Here is a 12,433-nt window from a genome sequence, read left to right as displayed (position 1 = left end):
TGGGATGCGCGGCGGGAAAGGGGCGATGAGGAAAATCGATTTGGATGCGTTTTTTTAACTTGCGAAAGACGTTGCCCCCTTTCATTCGTTGCCTCCTGGCTTTGGCTTGGTTGGCCCATAACACTTTTCTGAGATCCCCCCCTTTCATCCGGCGCACTTGTCGAACCATCCTCTTCTCCATGGCGAGGGGGTCTGTCAGGCGAGAGGAGGTATGCATCCAGGGATAGCGCGCCGTCATCGACTTGCCAAAGATCGTGCCCCCGACTTGGTACGGCGAGATGAACCGTCCACGGGCCCGTTGCCGTCGAATACGATTTTGCGTTTTGAGAAAACCACCCACGCGTACCATGTTTAACGTCCAAAAATGTCCTTTATACGTTGCGTCACTCTTTTATAGGGTTTTTTGGCTTGGTGTTTGCCGGCCGCCCAGACCATGGCGGGGGTTTTCCGTTTCAAGCCGCGGACGAGTTGCCCACGTTGATCCGCCCATGTGGCCGCAGCACTCTTGCCTCGTTGAATATCTTGTAATCCCGCTTGCGCTTGCTGTAGGACCATAGGCCCCGCCAATTTGATCAAGTCTTCGGCTAACCCTTTCCCCTCTTGCGAGGTGACCACGGGCGTGTGGTACCGCGTTAAACTGCCTCCACGCATTTTGATCGGTGTCACGTCGAAGGAACTGTTTGGATCCTCGCGTGGCGCGAGTGGCTTTTTATAGCTGTTTGAGACCGATGGTCACCAAGGTTTTGCCTGGGGGTAAGATGGCCAGGGGGCCACTCGTGCTGGCAATCTCCACTTCTAAAATATCCAATTGTTGTCCTCGCACTTTGATCCATTGATGGTGCAGGGGTTCCGCGGTGCTTTCCCCATCGCCGGTTCTCAGCAACTGCACTTCCCGCAACAGGGGAAACTTGCCACTGCCCACCACCGTGGATTCCACCAGATCCGAATAGACCATGACGGTGCGTTTACGGGTCCCCACAATCTTTTCAAAGGAAGCATTTAGGTTGTTGATCTGCCATTCAAAGCCCATGTACAATCTCATCCATACCACTTGATCCATGGTCATGATCGTAAAAGCTCGGCTGGTCGCCCTCACCCCCATGTACTGCTCACCTTCCCAATTGTAAAACTTCCGATTCTGACTGCCCACTGGACTAGTGGTCTCATTATAGGTGTCTGTCGGTGCCGTGAATTGCAAATTGGGCCCCAAGTCAAAGGACCCTGTGACATTGGCTGTTTTGCCTGTCTTTCTGGTCAACAAGCCAAACTTCAGGGCAATGTCCAAGTTGATGTAAAATTCCACCACGTTGGCTTGGCGTTGATCCGTCAAATCTTTTTGGGGCACTCCATGAATCACCAGGGCATCTTCTTTCCACGTCAGTCGGGGCATCGCGTGTTTTTTGATGCTCACAATTGGTTTGGAATCGCGATCAACCCTCATCACATTATTTTGTTGTTCCACGAGTCTTTTCTGGATATTGTTATGCACTTCTTGACTCACGCGTTTCCAAAAATCCGTCCCGGTGGCTACGATTTGATTCTGGTTCATGATATCTTCCAATTCGATTTGGCTCTGGAGTAAAGGGGCCTCTACCCGTAGATACCCGGAAGTCGATGGGTTGCCGGTGTCGGTCCATTTACGGATGATTTGTGGGTACTTGTATCGAACCACTTTGGTATGAGGATCCGCGGCGATGATGGCATTACTCTGCCCTTGATCCGGGACCGTCAGGGACATCAAAGAGGCATGCCACCCCGCGCCCGGTAACACCAACCGTTCGGGCAATCGCACCTTGAAGCTGTTGTTGGCATTGTTGGGAAACTCGTTGGTGGGATCGCTGACCAGCGTCAGGCGTTTAATCTCGTTCATCCTGAAGAGTGGTCTCCTTCCCATGGGTCAGGGTCCCCTTTTATAGCCATTGGGCCACTTTCTGTTTGCTGCGAGGGACGCGTCCTACCACGGAATTGAAGGTCGATTGTTTGGGATGAAAACATACTTGCTGGGCAATGTTGGGAAAGGCCCGGGCCAATTCCATCAGGGTCATGCACGTCTTGGGTTTGGGGGGTTTCTTCTTGCGCATCGGGGGATGACGTCCCGCACGTCGGCGTTGTTGTTTTTTCTGGGTGGGGGACCGCAAGGCGCCTCGTTTCTTGGCATACGCTTCGGCTCGATGGTAGGCATTGGCGTACGCCCATTGCTGCTTGGTCGGACTGGCCAATTTTTCCCACCACGGTTGGGTTCGCCGTTGTTCGGCCGCTTTCTTCTGAATGAATTTCAGTACGTCGGCGTCACTGGTGGGCGAGGGCGTGTAACTGGCGCGCGGTCGACTGGAATCCGCTTGCACCTCATCGAGAAACCGCACCCGCTTTTTTCTTTTTCGAGGGGTGATTTTGACGCGGACCATGCTGCGCGGGAATCCAACTATCGTACTTGGCCGGCCACCCTTTCCACCGGACCAATACCCGGCGTCCTTGGCGTTTCAAGACTTTTTCGACCCGAAATAACGAGTCGTCCGACACTTGTACTTTTTGAACATCGGGTTCGTAAAACGTGCCTTTTATAGGCGTGCCGTCCCATTCACTGAGTCGATAGGTGACGATCGGATGACGACGGACGTGCGTGACCACAAACACTTCTTCCGTCCACCCGGGCAAATACCCTTTTTTGAAAGGACGATGTTTCTTGTTGAGACGCACCCGATCCCCGACGCGACATTTAGGCGGTGGGGTCGTTTGCTCCAAACGCGTGCCGTAGAGTCGGTCCCACACCTCCGGGACTGTTTTAGGGGTGACTTGATGCGGGGCCAGTCCAATACTGCGATGCTGGGTATGATTGTAGGTATGAATCAAGGGCTGTAAGACGTCCACGTACCGTAACGTATTGTGAGCGGTGAAATACCGGTACATGCGTTGTTTCAACGTGCGATGCCATCGTTCCACCACGGAGGCTTTGCTATCCCCAAACGTGTAAAAATGATGCCACCCCTGTTGCTTGAACCAGGCTTGCACTTTTTTATTCAAAAATTCTTTGCCTTGATCCGTCTGCACGCGGAGCGGTCGTCGCGGCGAGGCTTGTCGACGAATCTTGTCCAACCCTCGGAGCATCTCCGTGCTGCTTTTGGATTTGATGGGGACGGCCCAGGCGTACTTGGACAGGACGTCGATCACCGTCAACAAATAGTTGTTCCCCTGATTCCATCGACGGAGTTTTTGCATGTCGACCAAATCCATTTGCCATTGTTCGTCTCGGTCAAAGACCAACGTGGGTGCGGTGGGAAACCGCGTCCGTCGGGGTTTGTGGAGGGTATAACTCAACACCGATTGGAGAATCTGTTGGGCTTGTGGGGTTTTCAATTTATGGGCTTGGGCAAAGGGTCGGACCCCGCCCAAAGCCCCGGGTTGCTGGGGATCTTCGTAAGCGCGTGGCCACGACATCAAGACACTGACACACACTCGTAGCCAATCACGGTCTTTAATAGTTTTTTTCACACACCTACATGATTTTTTTCAAAACAAACACGAGCTACCAAAGTTCTTATGCAAATGGCGCGTCCTCTCCCGCTCCCTCTCCTTGGCTTGGATGGCTTCCCCAAACTGATTAGCCCACGGCCAATGCCTCTCCACCAAGTCCCTCTCTGAGTTTTTCAGCAGGGGAACGGCAGGCATGCCCCATGGTCTGACGGACGCCTTTTCATAGTTATGGACCTCAGGGGGTGTGTCTTTTACCCATCGTCTCAGGGTGGGTTGCGCTTGCTCTCGGGGGGACCACAGCGGGCCATGGAGCCATTGAAAGTAGCCACAGGGGTCTCGGCCTGGGAGAAAACTGCCACAACTGAAAAACACTTTCTGGTAATTCTTGCTGGTTCGGCTCAATTTCATCCTAGGGACCAACCCACATTTGCATTTGAGCTCTCCTCGTTGCAATCGGGCCCGGACTTGAGGGTGCGTGTCTTCTTTCAATTTCTCCATCATCATTTCCCGACTATCTTCAAACAAATACACGGGACATCCTGCTAGGGGGCACTTGAACCTCAACTGGCCAAATTGGGTCCCGGGGTTAACGCATTGGAGGATTCGATGAGGATGAAAGGGGCACGTTTCATACAAGAGCTCGTTCAACTGGGTCTCCATCTGGTCGAGGTCGTGTTCTTCCTGGGCAGGATCGGTCTGAAACGTTCCTTCCTCTAGACACTCTTCCTCATAGTCTTTCAGGGTGCCCTCCATCAAGTCGTTCACGGAGGAGACGGGTGAGACGATGGGGGAAGGGGTGGGTGGTGGTGGGTCTGCTCGGGGTATGGCGTTCAGGGCCCACACGAGTTCACTGGTGGGGGTTTGGGTGGCTTTCCTGTCTACGGCTAACGCTTGGGCTTCCTCCGCTTCAGCTCGGGGCAAACCGTTCAAGGCCATCTCGAGTTCACGGGTGGCTTTCATGTCTTCTTTGTCCCCTTTGGGTTTCTTACTCACTCGGCGTCGTTTGCGTCCTGAGGGCACTGCAGCAGGTTGAGTGGCTTGACGTTCCATGCCTGAGCGGAATGATTGGGGTGCACATCTAGCCTGCCTTTTATAGCCCATGTCCCGGCATCTCGTGATCCTCATACGATCTGGTGTCCACCAATCCTGACTCTGCTTGAGATCTCGTGAGAGTGGTGTGATCGGAGGGTTCACCAATCAGAGCCCACGCTTTCTGTTATAAAATCCGGGGTGGTTCGACGAGTGTTTTCAGTCATCGCGGTCCTCTCTTCTTGACGGTAAGCGACTATGGCGTTGAACCAAGTGGGTCTTTTGGCGTACAGTCAGGGGTTTGCCCTTTCCCGAGACGAGTATATTATTCGAGAACTGGCTTTGTGTGACTGGACAGGGCATCATCATGTGTTGTTCAAATACCTGTTACCCCATGGTGTGTCCTACGATCAATTATCCGAGAAGGCCAAGAGGCGGGTCGATCGTCAGACCCGGACCGTGCATGGGTTGCCGTTTGAACCGTCCACGGCGTACAACCGCCACGAGTTTCATCCCTATCGGCAGATCCAGGATGATCTCACCCGTTGGTGTCAACAGTACCTGACCCCCCAACGGCCTCGGGTCGGAGTGTTCACCCTCAATGGTCTGTATCGACTGTGCCAAGAGAGGTCGACCCCCCTCGTGGTCTTGGAAGGACAGGGGTGTCCGGATTTGGCTAATCTTCCCATTGCCACCGCCAATGTGATGGCCGCGAACGATCAGGGGCGTAATTGGTGCATGGACCATACTGATGGAGCCCGTGAAAGTGGGGTCTGGCACGATCATTGCGCGCATGTCCGGGTTTGTCAAATGAGTGGATGGTTACGTCGCCAAACCCATGTTTTGCCCACCCTGTACCAAGTCAATGCCCAACGCATCTTGTGGCAAAAACGATGCGATCGATTATTGGATGTGATCTTATGCAACCCTTGTAAGGACGACAAAGACAAGGCCTTCGCTCGAGGACAAGGCCTGGATTGGAGTCCCGATAATTGTTCCAACTGTCGCCATGCCCGTCGTATTTTCGAACAAACGGTCACGTGTCGGGAATGGCAATCCCCTTTGCTGTACGCGGACGATGAACCGCATACTTTATGGGCGTGGACACCCTTATCTCACCCTAAACACTGTTTTTAACTTTTCACAGAGGATGCCATTGACTATTTACACGGGCGGTGCGAAAGGTGTGGACACGCATGTGGAACGATTATGTCAGCTGTATGGGCACGCGTGTGTGGTCGTCATCCCACCCTGTCACCCTCGAGCCAAGTCTCTCGCGCCTTTGACGCAGTCCAAGTTGGACGCCGCTACCCCCACTGTGACCCAGGCTGCGTTTCAATTGGGTCGACAAGTGCATCATCCCATCAGCCTTCAGTATATCCAACGCAATTATTATGTGATCCGGCCGGCATCCTTAGTCTTGGCCGTGGGCTATTTTGACGAGTGTCGCAAGCATCTCTTGGGCGGCACAGGCTGGAGTGTGGTCATGGCCCAGCTCTTAGGCAAACCTCTCTATGTCTTTGATGTGGATCGAGAAGAATGGTTATGGTGGGATCCCACCCTAGGACACTATCAACCCTGTGAAGGCATGACCGAGGACTACATTGCCCTCCCCACCCTTCAAGACAAGACTGCCATTGTAGGCACGCGGGAAGAAGACCCAGCGATCTATCCCACCTTGGAACGTTTATTCAAACACCAATAAAAAAACACAGTTCTAAACCACATCATTTGTTTTATTTTTTTTTAATGAATATCGACGACCACAAAATTCATCGCTGACATCACATTCATAATCAAGTCCAGTCTCCTCATGACTTTGTCTACTGTATCGTACGAAGGTTTCCTTCTCCCTATCATGACGGGGCGCTGACCCAGGGGACAATTGATCTGATGCTTGAAGGTGTCAATCACAAAGGCAATGCCCTCGTTCAATAAGCGGTCGAGGTTGGGGGGTTGACGCGCCATCTCCGTCATCATGCCAATCTGAAACCCAGACATAAAAATGCTCAACGTCAAGGTCATGAGAAGAAGAAGAGTCAAAACACATTTTTTACTCACCGAGAGCCGGTGATCCATCAGGCGGTGGCAATGGTGGCAGCCATTTTTTCTGGGGGCGTGCAACCGCACCACCACTTGGTTCCACCAACGGCCCTCGCCCAGATGTTGAGGAAACCCCGTCAAGTCACATTTGGGTAGCCCCTTGAACTCCTGCACCACCTTCTTCCGTTTGTCCATGGTGTAGAAACACTCTACCCAAAACATGATCTTAATTTGGACTTCCAACGGGAGCACGCGGCCAAATGGTTTGTTCCTGGGGTCGACTAATCCTCGGCAGTCCATTCTGACACAGTGAACAACTTGGCGATTGACCTCTCACCGTGGTGTTCCCTTGTTTATCCTCCAGTCTCCACCAATCACGTACTCGCGCTAGACCCTCTGGTCCAGGGAGGATAAGGTGTACCCATGGGGGGGTCCCCCTAGAGTCTCCTCTCGTTTCTAGACACCTCACGTGATGGCTCTCCACTCATCTGATTCGCTCGTGGCGTCTCTAAATCACGTTGCGCGCTTAGTGTGGGTTCATTCCAGTTTGTTCAGTTAATCTGGTCAAGATGGTGAGCTCTCTGTCCTCGTTGGTGTTGTACTCTATGCCGATCGCCATGTTGTTTGACGCCCTGAAGATGTTGTGGCACACGCCTTTAAGAAGCGAATGTCTGCGCGCCTTTTTCCGTCGCTGCACGCATGAAGAACTCCGTGATTGGGCCAAGACACTGCCGTGGGACCACCCTGTTGCCCGGAAACTGGATCATGAGGTCCATCGACGTCGCATGGCTGGTAAGTGTCATGGCTTTCATTTTTTTCGGGTGTGTGGGTCCCTTTTTTTCCCTCATGTCCCTTTTTTGATTCCTAGACGTGTTCAAGGGGTTTGCGTTTTTACGAGACGTGCTGTGGCCTATCCACCTGTGCCTTTGCCCTCGACGAGCTCGACTCAATTGGGCCGCGCGGTTCTGGGTCCCAGCCTGTTCGTGTTGATTTTTATTTTTTTATTAGATTCTTGGGAGTATGTGGAGAATCAGCCGGTGTGTCACATTTATCAGTGGGTCGCGCATCCCACCCCTGGCGGCGTCTGTAACCACTGTGAGAGAATGATGGAGGGTTTGACCTTAGAGGATGTGATTGCTGGCAACCGGGAGGGGTCCCTCACTGAAGATGATATTGTGGCCTATGTGCAGAGTGGGGACCCCAACCATCGGGACTGGGACGATTGGCCCTTACGCATGACATTTCGAATTAATTCGTTTCTCCGGCGCCAGGGTCCTGTGAATGACCCGGATTTGGCTGCCCTGGGTTTTTTAGAAGATTAATTTTAGTTTAATTTTTTTACAGCCACGCATTGTTTGTTGCGTCATCATACGCAATGGATCCGCCCTTTGCAAGCCGGTTTTTTTCGTACCAGTATTCCCGTCTTGATTCGACTTTCCACCTCTTTGTAGGCTTTCATTATACGTTAAAACACTATGGAGGATGGATTAGACCCGTGCAATTGCGATGTCATTATAGTACGGTTCGATGTGTAATTAGTCTTCATGAAACGTTTCAGATGTGATTTCTACGATGGACGAATGGGGGTGGATCCTTGCCGTGCAACAACGATACCATATTCATAGTGTTTATCATTTCGTGCAATCCTGTAATCATCCATAGTCTTCATGAGTTTAGCCTATTATTATTATTAAATTTTTAGATGTGATTATCGCGATTGACATTTATGGGTACAGATGTTGGATACAAGACCGTCTTGATTATTTATTGATGGGCTCAGAAGAGTAATCATCCATTATTCTTTTTGTAGATTCGCTTACCATTCTCAGTACCCACCAGGTTCATGGAACCTCCGCTGCATGGTGTTTCCACGGCAGCATCGTGCAGTGGTACACCGGATCGGGGGTCGCCCTTCCATTACCGAGACCCATTAAATTACTTTGTTGTCGTTGTTATTTGAACTTTCGTCGTGCTAGTGACTTACATGTGCCCTGTTATTGGTGTGAGTTGTTGCAAGGCATGGGCTACCCACCCCGTCCTTAAAAAAACCTGTTTTTTTATTTTATTTTTCAGATTCTCATTTTGTCATGCGAGCCATTTATCTCCCTTTCCTTTTTCAGCCATTGCCCAGGTGATTCACCAACACTCGAGGTCCCTCCAAAATTTGACGGGCCAGTTATATTTTGTGTGTAAACGGTGCTGGATTTATGTACGGCACGTGTCTGAACTCCATGAACCTTGTCGGGGTTGTGCCATGATGGACAGCATGGAATGGGAATTTTGAACACCCGGCAGGGGGAGGTCTGCATGGTGGCGCCACCCCTGCTGGATGTTCATGATTATTTTTCAAATGTATTTTAGATTCTTTTTGGATCTTACAAGATGTTATGATTTTCCGAAGCTGGCCTATCCCTCATAAACTTTGTATTGTCAATCATCAAGGATGGTCCAGCTTACTTTATCTGTTCAAACTAAAACGTTAATTTTTGTCCTAGAAACGCTTTGGATCTTTCAACATTTTAATTTCAACCAAGATTGGATATTAATTGAATTATTTTGTGTACAATCGTTTCCGGGCGTGACACCACGAGGGCGTCACACACGTCCCACATTGTAAACAAGTTTTTTTGTTTTTTTTCCAGTCAATCATTGGACAGTAAGACACCGCCTTGTGCGTGCCAATGGTCGAGTGTTTCTGATTCAGTTTGCTTCTTGGCTCTAACCACCCCTCCTTTCGTTTCAGCCACCCATTTCGATTTACGTCGACCTTTATCTAAACCATGGTCCTTGATAGGATTCCACCATTCTATTCCATGGCCTAATCCATTGCTCATGATTCCTTCAGCCAGGAAGCAAACACCCTTTCTTCGCAATGTGTATTTTATGTAAAAACCATGGGCGTGACGTCATTAGGACCTCACATACGTCCCGGATGTAACTTAGGGTTTACGCGGTACGTTCATTAAAACTCATGCAATGATGTTGATCTCAATAGAGTGTGTTTTTATTGACTTCCGGGGAATGCGAGGGGACTGGGGCTTTGTTTTGAGTGTCCCATTCGTACCCAGGTTCTACGCGGTCCTTCAAAACTATGCCAAGAATGCGGATCCATCTCTTGCGGGGGGTCACGTGATTTTTATGCCCATATTTGGGAGCTTTGACGTCATTGAAGTCACATGGGCTGTATGCTTGATTCTGATTGGTCGAGAAAAATTTTGCTGCGCTGTGATTGGTCGGGACCTTCTGGAGCCTCCCATACTACTGACCCGTTTTCGCAATGCACGAAAAGCCAGACTAGAGACTGATACGCCCCCCCCCCAACCCCTACTCCCCCCTCTCCTCTCTTAATAGAGCCTTAACGAGCTGTTTGAAACCTAGAATGTAATACAGTTTAATACCGATCCTTGTGACTTGAGTTTAGGCCACTGCAACAGGTTATACCTCATTAAAAAGGCCTTTGGAGTTTTCAACTCCCCGGGTGGGGGGAGAACTTAGATTTGTACTTAGCGACCTCTTGCGGTGTTTAAGCGTCGAAAGCATGAAGAAAGCTCAAGTGACTACACTTTAACGCAAAGTGCACCTCGAACCTCACACTAAGAGTCTGTAAGCGGAAGTCTACAATCTGAGCATGCCTTCATCATAAGTTTCACCTCAGTGAATGCTTTCTCATTGCACAACTTACTTTTCCTTGATTCACTTCTCTCCCAACATACTGAGGTGGTTTATATGTTTCTGTGCGACCTCCGCCAGGCTCTCTCTGCAAGGGAATTAAAAGCTAAAATATTGTAACTTTCCTTAAATTGCATGCCATCACTTTGATTAAGTTTTGTTTACTTTGTCTCCGAAGAAAGCTTCCCGACCATACTCCTGCAATTTTGTATGCTCTTCATTACCTCCGGTTGTTCCTCTCTGTAATATATAAGGAATAGAAAGGGAAAATGTTCATTACTACCTTGACGGTATGCCATCGCCTCAGCAAAGCAGTGCTTTTTACCATCCTGAATTTTAGTAATGCAAGTCCTTAAGTCGCACCATCTCGAGAAAGAGCAGTAAAGGAGATGGCTGAAATTAAGGCTATGCTAACTTTTTTTAAAAAAAGAAACGCTTCCTTCCCAATAGGCGTAGATGTTAAAAATGCATCAGCACCCCCTCCGGCTATATCTTCGCTCTACAAGGACGAAAAAACTGTGGCAGTTGTTGATCCGTCGAGGAGTGGTTTGTTGAATGCTCTGTTTGAGCTAAAAAACGGGATTCAGAGGCAGCATAGATAGTTGAAGCGAGAACTTGAGAAACCTTCAGGGAAAAGACCAAATTTACATGACATAAGGCTAATAGTGTATCAGGGAGAATGCGTCACAGCTGCTTGTAGAGTGAATGGCTATGTTGTGGTTCAATTTTATCCTTGGTTTAAATTTTATTTTCTATTGTTTCAAACTCATTATCATACATAACCATATCCGAAAACAATAGAAAATAAAATTTAAACCAAGGATAAAATTGAACCACAACAGCTACATTAAGACAATTCTCTGTTTTACAAGAAACAACAAGGTAGCAAAGCACTTTACATCTATTTTTGCAACAATTTAATCTCGATATGTACATTCCTTGGAAGATTGTTTAGAACTTCAGAAGTCAGGAAACCGCTCGTTCAATAGACACCGTGAAAATTTTTACTGTTTATTAAGCTTCAATTTAAATATGTTTACTGCAGACTTTTACAAGAGGAAGGGTGGCTGAGTGGTTAGAACGCTCAGCTGGACTTGTAATACGAGTTTAGTTACCGCTCGCTGGATTTCTAAATAGTCATTTGGTTTAAGGACTCCAGCCAGTCAGGATTCTTAACCCTGATATGTTGATTTGTATCATTTGTTTCAGTTGGTTGCTCGACTTAACTAGCCTTTGCGCTATAAATACAGCCTTTGCTGTAAATACCACCGGGGATAAATAACAAGAATTTATGGTATAGAATTTCATTTATTTCATCTACTCAACGGTCAAACGTAATATAGAAATGCACACAACCAGACTTTCGACAGCGAGCGAACTGAACACGTACGCCCAAGACGCCTTATTGAAGAAAGATCTCATAATAATCACTAAATGAGAATTCTGAAGCGCAAGATATTAGGAAATTTTGACAAAAGGGGGTGAAAATTTCAAAAAGCTGTGTTTACAAAAAAAATGCAATTTTTTTAAATTATCCAACTTTGCTCTAAAGAAAGTCATCACCTTTAAAAGATTCCATTCTGCGAAATCTCTTCTTCCCCAAGGGACTGCATTGGAGCTTTTGACTTGGTCGAGGAGCAGTAAGGCAGAGATAAGTAGGCAAACCAAAAGCTTTTTGTACATGTTTGTCACTTCAAAGTTCTTGACGGCGACTTTGCGAACTGAACGCTGTAAAGCAAGCTCCCTCAAGGAGTTGTATCCGAAGCAACTTTGTTTTTTCCTCTTCGGGCAACACACATTTGTTTGGTTGGTTTAATGAGGTAATTAGTATGTATAAATTTTGAAAGATTAAAACTTGCTAATGACAAGCTCAAATAGGGAACATGTTTTCAAATATTTAGACAATTAATCCGACGTCAACATCATATTTTCCTTGGAAATAGTTTTTTAGTAAAGAAAGATGTCAATTTTTTTTGCAAGGGTTCTCTGTAATTCATATCCCAAGTCGTTGACAAATTTTAACACTTATGTTTCTAAGTAAATCTTAAAGTTTTAGAGACCCCGCTAATGACTCAACATATGCCTTTTATTACTTTCTTTCTTTTTTTTTTTTAACAAGCTCTGACTAGTTTCCAGTTATTAAAATTCATATTTGGCTTATAAGCTTCGAGACTGAGGGTTTTAAAGGAACAGTATCCCGTTACTGCGCATGCACTAAACT

General features: G+C 48.2%; 1 protein-coding gene across 1 annotated transcript in view; it reads right to left on the bottom strand.

Annotated features, from left to right (window-relative positions):
• The window catches only part of LOC140929528 (uncharacterized), a 30,725-nt gene extending 18,743 nt beyond the window's left edge, over window positions 1–11,982 (bottom strand). Inside the window, exons 1-3 of the mRNA XM_073379289.1 lie at window positions 11,776–11,982; window positions 10,378–10,452; window positions 10,226–10,300 (exon numbers count right to left, since the gene is read on the bottom strand). Of these exons, the coding sequence (XP_073235390.1) occupies window positions 10,226–10,300; window positions 10,378–10,452; window positions 11,776–11,895 (270 nt within the window). The 5' untranslated portion in view covers window positions 11,896–11,982. The remainder of the gene's footprint in view (window positions 1–10,225; window positions 10,301–10,377; window positions 10,453–11,775) is intronic.
• Between the last annotated feature and the right edge of the window lie 451 nt (window positions 11,983–12,433).

The sequence above is a fragment of the Porites lutea genome, chromosome 3 (assembly GCF_958299795.1).
Source record: "Porites lutea chromosome 3, jaPorLute2.1, whole genome shotgun sequence".
Classification (NCBI taxonomy): domain Eukaryota; kingdom Metazoa; phylum Cnidaria; class Anthozoa; order Scleractinia; family Poritidae; genus Porites; species Porites lutea.
Note: the sequence above shows the minus strand (reverse complement) of the source record. Positions and strands in the feature narration are given on the sequence as shown.